This window comes from Scyliorhinus canicula, chromosome 14, assembly GCF_902713615.1.
Source record: "Scyliorhinus canicula chromosome 14, sScyCan1.1, whole genome shotgun sequence".
Classification (NCBI taxonomy): Eukaryota; Metazoa; Chordata; class Chondrichthyes; order Carcharhiniformes; family Scyliorhinidae; genus Scyliorhinus; species Scyliorhinus canicula.
Window position 1 is genome coordinate 91,808,214 of NC_052159.1, and position 12,966 is coordinate 91,821,179.

The 12,966-nt window shown below is 42.4% G+C and overlaps 1 protein-coding gene across 5 annotated transcripts in view; it reads right to left on the bottom strand.

Annotated features, from left to right (window-relative positions):
• The window catches only part of LOC119977591 (proton-coupled amino acid transporter 4-like), a 551,265-nt gene that overhangs the window by 354,721 nt on the left and 183,578 nt on the right, over positions 1-12,966 (bottom strand). Inside the window, exon 12 of one of the 5 annotated variants that reach the window (XM_038818707.1) lies at positions 5,063-5,145. The exons of the other annotated variants lie outside the window; for them this stretch is intronic. Within the exon in view, the coding sequence (XP_038674635.1) occupies positions 5,078-5,145 (68 nt within the window). The 3' untranslated portion in view covers positions 5,063-5,077. Of the gene's footprint in view, positions 1-5,062; positions 5,146-12,966 lie in introns of those variants that run through there. 5 annotated transcript variants of the gene reach the window in all.

Here is a 12,966-nt window from a genome sequence, read left to right on the forward strand (position 1 = left end):
AAATCACCAAAGTTAAATTTTTTAAAACTGTACCGAGTTATTTACTAGTTTAGTTGGCATAGTTTAGTCAGTTCCTCAGTAAATTAAATATTTTATGCTTCATAAAAACTTTTAAAATACACATAACTAATGCGCCTAAGAACATTTATGCAATTTGATGTCTTCCCTAAACAGTGACATTAACAGACTTTGGCATAATTTATGTTAAAAGGTTTGTACTACTGAGCTGAATCCTGCTCTAAAGGGTTTCACAGGACAACAATCAGGTACATTGTGGTACAAAGAGAACTGAAGCCAATGAAAGATGCGTTGCTATTCCAGCAATTATCAACAACCATTGCTATTGTGACAACCTTATTCATTTGAACTCAGCAAGGGTCATTGCCAAGTTAGGTTGATAAATTTGTTTTACTAAGATCCAAAACTGGACTTAGTCTTTAAAAAGAAAGACGCTTAAAAAGTTAGTAAAATAATGTTAAAAGGACTAAACTGCAGGAAGAGAGATGCTGGCCGAGGCGATAGATCAGAATACATAGGAGTTATTCTGTTTAACCCAAGCCCTGTACATTCCCAACCGGAAACCATGGCTTAATCGTGAGATTGACTCCCTAATGAAGGCCAGGTCGGAGGTGTCCAAGACAGGCGACCGTAAACTATACAAGAAATCCAAGTACAACCTCTGCAAAGTGATCAAGGGTGTCAAGAGACAATGCCAGACTAAACTAGAGTCACAGACTAATGTCACGGACTCTCCTCGGTTGTGGCAAGGCTTAAACAACATAACAGGCTACAAAGCAAAGCTGAGTAAAATCTCCGGCAGCAGTGCACCCCTCCCCGATGAACTCAATGCATTCTATGCTTGGTTTGAATAGGAAACCATCAAACTGTTGTCAACTACCCCAGCAGCCTTGGGCACACTCATACCTGCTATAATAGCATCTGAAGTCAGATCAGCCTTTTTGAAAGCAAACCCTAAGAAAGCAATGGGTCCTGATTGGGTCCCTGGTTGTGCACTCAGATCCTGCGCGGACCAACTGGCAGATGGGTTCACTGACATCTTCAACCTCTCCTTACTCTGTTCCGAGGTTCCCATCTGCTTCAGGAAGACCACTATCATACCGGTGTCAAAGAAGAACCAGGCAACCTGCCTCAATGATTACCGTCCAGTGGCCTTGACATCTATCATTATGAAGTGTTTCGAGAGGTTGATCATGAGACACATCAACTCCATATTCCCAGAATGCCTTGATCCACTGCAATTTGCATACCACCACAACCGGTCCACAGCAGATGCCATCTCCCTGGCCCTACACTCATCCCTGGAGAATCTCAACAGCAAGGACTCCTAATCATTGACTACAGTTCGGTCTTCAACATCATAATCCCAGCCAAGCTCATATCAAAGCTCCAAAACCTAGGACTTGGGTCCTCCCTCTGCAACTGGATCCTCGACTTCCTGACCCATAGAATACAATCAGTAAGGTTAAACAACAACACCTCCTCAGTGCCGAGGCTCTGCAAGGCTGTGTATTTAGCCCCCTACTATACTCCCTATATACATACGACTGCGTGGCAAAATTTGGCTCCAACTCCATCTCCAATTTCGCTGATGACATGACCATAGTGGGTCGGATCTCGAATAATGACGATTCAGAACACAGGAGGGAGATAGAGAGCCTAGTGGAGTGGTGTAACGACAACAATTTCTCCCTCAATGTCAGCAAAACTAAAGAGCTGGTCTTCAGGAAGCAAAGTATTGTACACACCCCTGTCTGTATCAATGGTGCCGAGGTGGAGATGGTTGACAGCTTCAAATTCCTAGGTGTGCATATCACCAAAACTTTGTCCTGGTCCATCCACGTCGACGCTATGACCAAGAAAGCACAACGGCACCTATACTTTCTCAGGAAACTAAGGAAATTCGGCATATCCACATTGATTCTTACCAACTTTTACAGACACAACTTCGAAAGCATCCTATCTCGCTGCATTAAAGCCTGGTATGGCAACTGCTCAGCCAAAGACTATAAGAAACTACAGAGAGTTGTGAACATAGCCCAGTCCATCACGCAAACCCGCCTCCCATCCATTGACTCGGTCTACACCTCCCGCTGCCTTGGGAAAGGACAATCAAAGCGCCCTCCCACCTGGGTTATTCTCTCTTCCAACCTCTTCCATCGGGCAGGAGGTACAAAATTTGAGAACATGCACTAACAGGTTTAAAAACAGCTTCTTCCCTGCTGTTACCAGACTCCTAAATGACCCTCTTATGGACTGATCTGATCTCCTGACACCTGCCCCAGAAGCGATCCCAATGGTCCTGAAATCTGAAACCCTCCCTCCTACACAACCAGTTTAGCAACGTGTTTAGCTGCACGCTCCTATTTCTAGCCTCACTGGCACGAGGCACAGGGAGTAATCCTGAGATTACAACCCTAGAGGTGCTGCTCTTTAGTTTACTGCCCAACTCCCTGAACTCCTTCTGCAGGACCTCATCACTCTTCCTCCCTATTTCGTTAGTACCTTCAGGGTGTCCTGTGTTCGTTCAGAGACATCCTTGATCCTGGCACCAAGGAGGCAACATACCATCCTGGAGTCTCCCTGACGTGCACAGAAGCACCTAAACTGTGCTCCTTACTATAGAGTCCCCTATAACTATCGCTCTCCTGCACTTCTCTTTCCCCTGCTGAGCAAGAGAGCCAGATGCCGCGCCACTCTTCTGGCTGCTGTTATTTTCCCTTGATATGTTATCCCCCCACCAGTATCCAAAACAGCATACCAGCTAGAGAGGGGGACAGCTACAGGGGATCCTGTACTGACTGCCTGCCCTTTCTAGCGGTCACCCATCTGTCTGCCTGCACCTTGGGTGTGACCACATCTCTATAACTTTTTCTGTGATGCTTTCCGTCACCTGCACGCTCCTAAGTGCATCCAACTGCTGCTCTAAACGAACCACGCGGTCTCGGAGGAGCTGACATTGGTTACACTTCTTGCAGACGTCGTCGACCAGAATGCTGGAAGTGTCACAGATCTCCCACATCTCAGTTCGAGCACTGCACCCCTCTGAGTGGCATTTATGCATTAGTTAATTAATTCATAATAAATGCTTAAATTATTAGATTAAGTTACAATTAACTATATGTCCCTGGCGCTAGGTTTTATTCCTGTAAAATTAAATACTAAATACGAATATCTGCTCTCAGGTTTAGTTACTCCTCTACCTAGTTAAGTAGTTTTAATTTGTTTTTTCAATGTTATTTATTTTCAAATTTAACAGATTCCCCATCAGCCAATCAAGTCACAGGTTTACTGTGATGCCACTTCAGTCCCCCCCCTCCCTACAATTTTAAAAGGTCTTTATATCACTTACCTTCCCAAGATGCTCTCTGGATCTCTCCCTGCAGATTACCAGTTAAAAAGCCAGAAGAAAGAAAACAAAGCAAAAGGGAAAAAGCACCTCCTCCCACTCTGTACCAAATGACCACACTGCCCCAAATTACCAAGTTTCAATCCTCACTCGGACTTTCTCATTCAGGCTGTCTCTACTTCACGTGCGTAAAGCTTATAAATTGTCATGCAGGCACAGCAAGTGATTAGGAAGGCAAATGGAATGTTTTAAGTTATTGCAAGGGGATCGAGATAAAAAGAAGCAATGTTTGCTCCAACTGTACAGGGCATTAGTGAGACCACATCTAGAGTAAGATGTATAGTTTTGGTCTTCTTATTTAAGAAAGAATATACATGCATTGGATGCAGTTCAGAGAAGGTTCACTTGACAGATTCCTGGAATGACAGGATTATCTAATGAGGAAAGGTTGGATCTGTATCCATTAGGATTTAGAAGAATGACTGGTGATCTTATTGAAACATGTAGGATCCTGAGGGGACCTGACAGGGTGGATGTTGAGAAAATGTTTCCCTTATGGGAGAGACTAGAACTGTACGATAAGTTTAAAAAATAAGGGGTTTTTCATTTAAAACAGAGATGAGGAGAATATATTTTTCTCTCAGAGGGTCAATAATCCATGCAATTTTTCCCCAAGAGAGCAGTCGGGGCAGGGTCTTGTCAATCAAAACTCTATGGGTATAGGGGGTAGACAAGGAAAACCGAGTTGAGGCCATCATCAAATCATCTATGATTTTATCAAATGGAGCTGGTTTGATGGGCCGAAGGCTAACACCTGCTCTTAATTCATATGTTCATATAAACTCATACATGGAATATTGGACAGGGCAAAAAAAGTGTAGATACAAAGAACAAAGAAAATTACAGCACAGGAACAGGCCCTTCGGCCATCCCAGCCTGCGCCGATCCAGATCCTTTATCTAAACCTGTCGCCTATTTTCCAAGGATCTACTTCCCTCTGTTCCCCATCCATTCATATATCTGTCTAGATGCATCTTAAATGATGCTATCGTGCCCGCCTCTACCACCTCCGCTGGCAAAGCGTTCCAGGCACCCACCACCCTCTGCCTAAAAAACTTTCCACGCATATCTCCCTTAAACATCAATTTAACATCTATCAAACACGATAGAAGTTGAAGTTGTCCGAGTCACACAAGTCTTTCCGTTAAGTACAAAACTGTACAGGTTTACTGATAAAATAAATAATCAAAAACAACCCAATGCTTTTTAATCATCAATTATAATTCTAAGGCTTTGACTTAGAGCAGTCCAATGTGAATTGATTTTCAGAGGCAGAGAATTTATAAACAAGTCAAAAGTTTGTTATCTCCTGCAGTGATGTGCAGCTTTAACTTATTAAAACTAGAAAAACAAATCTCCTGAAGATCAAGCTCAAAGTCCCCCACAGATAATAAGCACAATATTCTGCTGATTAATAGCAAATAAATTGTATCATTTTTATTTAATAAGGCACCAAGATGTGCTAAAAATAATAAGTCAGTTTTCACTTGTCAAATATAAAAGCGTGCTATGTGGATGACAGTGTGGTACCAGCACATTAATAATTTCTGGCCATTTCAGGTGAATTTCAATCTTAACCACACTATTGGAGAGAGGCCAAGGCCTTCTCTACAGGGAGGAAAAATTAGAGGATATCAGCGAGTAGGCTGTTCAGCCATCAGCAGTTCCTATGGAGAGATACTTGTGGAAGCAAGAGTATGGTGAGCAGAATGGAGAGCCTAAATAAGGAAAAAGGAAGTGAAATCAAAAGAAGTGTAAAATCAACAGAATTCACATAAATAAACCCACCTTGGATAATACCCATTGACGGAAAATACTGTCCCTACATAAAATTACAACATATTACTTTGTTGGAATTTATCACAGCACATGCATTCCGAAGAAACCAAAATTTAATTTAAAATCTGACTGTCTTTATTCGTAAAACATGAAATGCACTTCAAATAGTCACAGTTTAAACTATTAGCAGAAGAATCATGTACAGGCAGGTGCTGAAATCTGAGCCTTCTGACAGCTATAGTACATGTTGCTGAAACTTCTGCAACTAAACTACAAATTCAGTTTATATTCACACTGGGCATGTCTTCAAAATAAGCATCAGAATCTATTGCAGACACACACACATTCTGCATAGACACATTTTCTAAATTTAGGACTAATAAAGCATCGCTCATACAGGGGCTGGTTTAGCTCACTAAGCTAAATCGCTGGTTTTTAAAGCAGACCAAGCAGGCCAGCAGCACGGTTCGATTCCCGTACTAGCCTCCCCGAACAGGCACCGGAATGTGGCGACTAGGGGCTTTTCACACTAACTTCATTGAAGCCTACTCGTGACAATAAGCGATTTTCAAATTACAGAATCGATTGGGTGAGAATATGAATGGGAAGAACAATGGCAGATGGATCACAGAATCATACACCACTGGAGGAGACTATTTGACCCGATATGCCTAAGTTAGTCCTTGAAAGCCCATTCTACTGTTCTTTCCCATAGCTCTCCAAATTTCCACCTTCCAGTATTTATCCATTTTGGTTTTGAAAACTCTTTCTTTTACCCCATCAGGCTGTGCATTTCATTTACGATCATTGGCGACAAGTGTCCAGACAACTCTTCAAATAAACAAGAGACAGGTCAATATTGAAGTATATTGAATTATGTATTTTGTAATGTTTTTAATGTTATAAACATAACTTTTGGCAATATTCCCTCTGTTCATGAAAGAAATAGGATGTGAAGCAAAATAATGTTGGGTTTTTTTCTTTCACTACTCCTGAAATTATTGGTAGCTGTTTGTCATCTGATTTTGATTTGTAGTTCTCATTATTCCTTGCTGAAATATAAGAGGTTAAGAACCCTCCCCAAAACAAAGTTACAAGACAGAATGAGTAAACTTAAACAATCTTTGATTTAGAAATGAAACAAAAACTATTGTTTCAACAAGTTACCAATTTCCAAGACCATTTTCCAAAAGACCATTTTCAAGGTTGCACCTGGCTTTAATAGAATCTTGGGTAATTAGTGAGGCATGAACAGTCAACTATGCAGCGCTGATGTATTAGCAATATCGGGTCAGTGAGCAAAATGGAACTTGCAGAAGTAAGGGCTCAACACAAGTGGTACAATCCTTTCCCTGGCCACCCTCTTGCTTTTTACATATTAATAAAAAGCTTTGGGATTCACCTTAATCCTACTTGCCAAGGACTTTTCATGACCCCCTCCTCGCACTCCTAATTTCCCGCTACAGTACCTTCCTACTTTCTTTATATTCCTCAAGGGTTTTGACTGTTCCCACCCTTTGGGGCCAGACAAAAGACTCCTTTTTCATTTTGTCGAGATTCACAATCTCCCTCGTTATCCAAGGCCCCTAAACTTCACATACTTATCCTTCATTCTCTCAGGAACATGACTTTCCTGAATCCTAATCAATTGTCACTTGAAAGACTCCCACATGTCCGATGTTGATTTACTATCCAACAGCCACACCCAACCCAAATTATTCAACTCCTGTCTAATGTTATCGTAATTTGCCTTTCCCCAGTTTAGCACCTTGACACGAGGGTTACCCTCATCCCTGTCCAAAAGTATCCTAAAACTTACGGAATTGTGGTCATTACTCCCAAAATGTCCCCCTACTGAAACCTCAACCACCTGTCCAGGCTCATTCCCCAATACCAGATCCAATACTGCTCCTTCTCTCATTGGACTATCTACATATTGCATTAAGAAGGCTTACGAGATACACCTTACAAACTCTGCCCCATCCAAACCCCTAGCACTAAGTGAGTCCCAGTCAATACAGGGGAAGTTAAACAACCGTGCTACTTTTGCACCTTTCCAAAATCTCTCAACCGATCTGCTCCTCTATCTCTCTCTGGCAGTTGGGGGGCCTGCAATAAATGCCCAACCTTGTGATTGCCCCCTTCCTGTTCCTTAGCTCTACCCAGATTGCCTCATTGTATAAGCCCGCCAAGGTGTCCTCCCGCAGTACGGCTAGAATTAAGGATCAAAAATGGTGTCATTACATTGCTCGGTGTAGCCTATAGACCACCAACTTGTGAGATGACTGTTGAAGATCAAATCTGCAGGGAAATTAGAAAAATGCAAACATTATGGTGAAGTTATAATGGAGGACTTTCATTACACAAATCTAGGGGCAGGAACAGTGGTAGTGTAAAGGGCAGAGAGGGGCAAAACACCCTTGATTGTGTTCAGGAAAACTTTCTACAGTAGTATGTATCCAGTCCAATATGAAAGGATACACTGCAGGACATGGTTCCTGGAATTGAGGAGGGCCAAGTGGATCAAGTATCAATGGGAGAACATTTAGAATACAATCACCATTGTACTGGAGGTTTAGGATGATGATAGAAAAGGAAAATATGCAATTCAGAGTAAAAATAATTAACTGTGAAGGAGTCTACTTCAATGCAGCAAGAACAAAGCTGGGTTGGTTAGGCTGGTACAAAAGGTTTCAGGAAAAAACTATAGCTGAACAATGAACTACATTCAAAACAGAAATAGTCTGCACACAATCAAGGTATATTCCCTTAAAAAGAGCTCTCTGGATGAAAAAGGAGATAAAAATTAAGATAAGGAAGAAAAAATGTGTTTATGACCGATAGGTAGAAAATACAATTGAGAGAAAAAGAGGAATACAGAAGGTTCAAATGGGAGATGAAAAAGCAGATTACAGAAGCGAAGTGGGACTATGAGAAAAGACTGGAATTCTATATAAAGGGGAATCCCAAAGTCTTCTTTGGGCAAATAAATAGTGTAAAGGTGGTAACAGGAGGAGTAGAGCCGATTAGGGACCGAAACAGGAATTTACACGTGGAGGCAGCGGGCATGGCTGAGATATTAAATGAATACTTTGACTCAAGCTTTATGAAAGAGGTAGATGCTATCCAGGACATGCTGATTGCCCAGGAAATCCTGAACCTAGAAGGATTCAAAATTGATAAGCAGAAAGTGTTGAGTAGGCTGTCAGTACTGAAAGTTGACAATGTACCGGGACCGGATGAGATGCATCCAAGAATATCGAACAAAGTGAGAATGGAAGCCGGCCTGATTCTTCCAGTCTTCAATAACCCGGGGGAAGTGTCGGAGAACTGGAGAATTGCAAATGTTATGCCTTTGTTTAAAATAGTTTGAGGCGCTAGCCCCAGCAATTACAGACTAGTCAGTTTAACATCAGTAATGGGCAAGTTTCTAGAAACAATTATTCAGGATAGAATTATTGTAAACAGTGAAGAGAACAATGTAGAACATCAAAAGAACACAGACAAGTTGGTGGAATGGGCAGATAGGTGGCAGATGAAGTGTGAGGTGATGCATTTTGGTAGGAAGAACATGGAGAGACAATGTAAAATAAGGGATTAAATCTTAAGGACCTGGATGTATATGTGCATACATCATTGAAGGTGACATGACAGGTGGAGAGCAGTTAATAAAGTATAAAGTATTCTGGCCTTTATTAATAAGGGCATGGAGTACAAGAGCAAGGAGGTTATGTTGAACTTATACAGGACACTTGTTAGTCCTCAGCTGGAGCATTGTGCATGTGCTGGGTGCCACATTACAGAAGGGATGTGAATGCGTTGGAAGCAGCGCAGAAGAGTTTCACAAGAATGGTTCCAGGGATGAGATACTTCAGGTGTGAAGATAGATTGGAGTCTATTGGATTGTTCTCCTCAGAGAGAAGGCAAAGCAGAGATTTGATAGAGGTATTCAAAACCATGAGGGGACTGGACAGATAGCGAGATAGAGCAGATAGGGAGAAATTGTTCCTGCTTGTAAATGGATTAGAAAATAGACAGCACAGATTTAAAGCGATTTGAACCAGAAGCAAACATGATGTGAGAAAAAACCTTTCCACACAACAAATGGTTCAGATCTGGAATGCCTGGAAGTGTGGTGGAAGTTTCAATCGATGTATTCAAGAAGGCTTCACATGGTTACTTGAATAGAAACAATGTGCCGGGGTATTGGGAAAAGACAAGGATGTGGGACGAAGTTATGAAGCTCATTTGGAGAGCTGGTGCAGAAACAATAGGCCAAAGGGCTTCCTTCTGCTCCTTAACAATTCAGTGATAATCAAGGAACGCACAAACCTCTGAGAAGGATACACAGTGCTGCCAGAAACTTTGCAATAGCAGAGTAATTCTAAGTACCTCACCTACAAGTTGGGTCTCCTAAATAACACTCGTGCTGAGCCCTTCTTGCAGGAAATGCATGTTTTTTGTTAATTGACAAACAAATACACAGAATGGATCGATGTGCTCCAAATTCACAAACAGAGAGTGTCAAATCAACCAGCAGAGGCTGCTGGCATGTACAGGGAATGATCGCACGATACCCTTCCAATTAAGGGGTGCCACGTGAGCTGTGCCTGAAGTGGCTCGAGATGCAGCAAATTTCACTCAGAGGGCCTCCAGCTCCCATAGCACTGTTTGTGGCAGTGCTACAAATCCAAATTTCATGCACAGGAGTCTTGGTGTTCGGGCCGGAAAGTGGAGCTGAGTCCACAAAAGATCAGCCATGATCTAATTGAATGGCGGAGCAGGCTCGAGGGGCCAGATGGCCTACTCCTGCTCCTAGTTCTTATGTTCTTAACAGACTTCACTTTAAACAAGCTCAACCAATGATGACGAATAGAAATGGATTCATACTATGTCCTAATACAAACAACATCTTGAACACTGTATTTGTGAGCAGGATATTCAATCACAGGCAATATTGCAGCCGAGTCTCACCCTGCCTCATCCAATATTGACACACGTGTACTTCCAGAAGAGGTGCAAATGTATATCTATTATTTTCAAGGAAAAAGTTCTTCCACTCTCTGATTCACCTGAGGCTTGATAAATTTCTAACCGAGCACACTACTGCTCGGCTCACAGGCTGTTAAATAAGCTGTTTACTTCGACATTGCTTTGCACCAGTTTAAAGATTTGGATCACATCTGCTTTCGGCAACTAAGTCAGGACAAAAAGAACCTTTATCTATGCTGAATAGATTAAAGAGAGGCTTGCAAGCCACGCATGACATGAAAATAAATTAAAAAACAGTAATTCACAAGGACATTCTTCCATTTTCCTAAAACATTCCAAGCCACGATCTTCAGAGATCACAACTCTATTGATGCAATAGAAAATACAAAGAGACCAATACAATGCAAGTCATGACTGAAAGTGATAGACGTCGGGCAGGGAACGCAATGATTGAAGTAACTGCAATTCTTTTCATTCCTCCATGATCAATCAGGCCATTTTTAATTTAAGATATTTTTGTAGGAGCTGGAAATCTTCCAAAAGGAAGAAATATAATCCCACACGCACCTGAGTATCCCACTGGAATTATATGCCTTTGTGATTTTTGTCTTTCAATATACGGTTGAAATAATTTGATTTTGTGTAACACATGAAGGGATGCTTGTCTATCAGAACTTGGAAAAACAAATTATAATAAAAAAAATTGCTGGAATGTGATCATTGTAAATAGTGCCAATTGGGTAGCTTTATAGAACTTTACTAATAGATGCTAATCGGGGTCATGTGATATTCACAAGACCCCAAAGCTAATTAAATGGCCTACTGGCCAGTAGGCCCGCTAATTAAAATAAGAAGCTGGAAAAGAGGTGGATGTCCAGGGAGCTTTGCAATTTCAATCTGCCTGGATAGGACCAGCTGCCTCTTTCCACCCACTTCAGACAGGCTGGTGGTTAGTGTGATGCAGGAGAGACTTGCAAAGCACAGTAACAGAAAACTAGTGTTGCTTGGAATGTTTGCCATTTACTGCCCCACTCACCCTGCCCCACAACCATTTAAATTCCATGCTCTCCTCAATACAGAAACCAATATACAGGACCAAAAGAAAACTTCAAGAAATTTAAATGGTTCAGGGAACAATGAAGAAAAACCTAAAGCAATTAACTGCAGAACATTTAACTGCTTAGAGCAGATGCTTCAGGGAATTTTGACCATTTTTCCCAGGGAAAGAATGAGGGACTGGATACTCCGTTCCTGAGGCCAAGTGCTGGCGGGAAATGAGAATCCACGAGAGTTTCACCACAGGACAATCGGCGCAAACCCCTCACCAATTCCAGTACCGGTGAGGGGCTAGCACAGGCACGGGTGACACAGAAAATGGCAGGAGAATGTCTGGGTCCCGGGCTGCACATGAGCAGGGATGACGACCTGCACCAGTTGCGCGTAAAATATAGCGCCGGCCGTGCGCTAACCCTAACTCACCAACTGCGACCCCGCAGCCCATCATCTGGCCAACACCCCACCAGTCCCCCCAGCCTTGGCAGAAGCCCCCCGGCAAGCGGGCCGGATGCCGGTCGAGTGTGGCGGCGCGGGGCACAATCCGCAGCCGGCACGCCGGGTTCCCAACCGCTGGGGCCACACGTGGCTCGCGTCATTGGGAACTCAGGCCATCGAGGGCGGAGCATCGCGGGTGGGCCAATGGCATTGCAACAGCGTGCGGCGCACGTCACGATGACGACAGTTTAGAGGGTCGGAGCAGGCACCGACCCAGATTCCGGCGTCAATGACGATTTCAGTGTTGGGCTACAGTGAATCTAGCCCACGGTTTCTTTTATTAGCCAAGTTAAAACTGGCTTTAAATAAATTATTTTCTCTGCATAACACGACATTGGATTAGAAATCAGAACCATCTGAATAGTTTGCCTCAGAAAACGGGAGCTTGTTTAAATATTTTCCCAACAAACACAAGATTTTAGAATGGCTTTGCTCTGATGAGTTTTGTTTAGGGATAATCTCAAACAGACTTGCATTCAGACATGTACTATTTCACCGCAGGAAAATCGGCGCAAACCCCTCACCGGTACTGGAATTGGTGAGGGGTTCGTGCCGATTTTCCTGTGGTGAAATTCCCACGGATTCTCCATTCCCGCCACTTGGCCTCAGGAACGGAGTATCCAGTCCCTCATTCTTTCCATGGGAAAAATGGTCAAAATCCCCTGAAGCATGTGCTCTAAGCAGTTAAATGTTCTATTAACAGCACTATAAGGCACCTGTCAGGCACAAAACTACTTAACCTCTGGTCTTCAGAAGATTTTGAATCAGTTAGACCTCAACAGCATTTTTAAAAAGGTAAAAAAAAAGAATTTAAGAAACATGAGGAGTACGTCACAATGGCCCTTCAAACTTGCTCTGTCATTCAGTAAGATTGTGGCTGTATATTAACTTGACCTTCCCGCCTGTGCCCAGGTATCTCAATTCCCTCAGTCACCGAAAATCTTTTGACCTTAGCCAAATCCCTCTGAATCTCAACATGAATAGTCTCTCACATCTTTAAAAAATTCCGCTTTTGAAAGTGGAAACTTTGTCACATTTCCACATTATATTCCATCTACCATTTCTTGTCAAATCGCTCAATCGGTCTATAGTCCTTTACATTGGGAGAGTTAAAAGACTTCTGTTCAAGATAAATAAGGTGACTGACTAAAATAGGAGTAGCAAAGCATAAACTTTAAGTTATAACAATGGAACCAAGTTAATCTATTCATAACTAT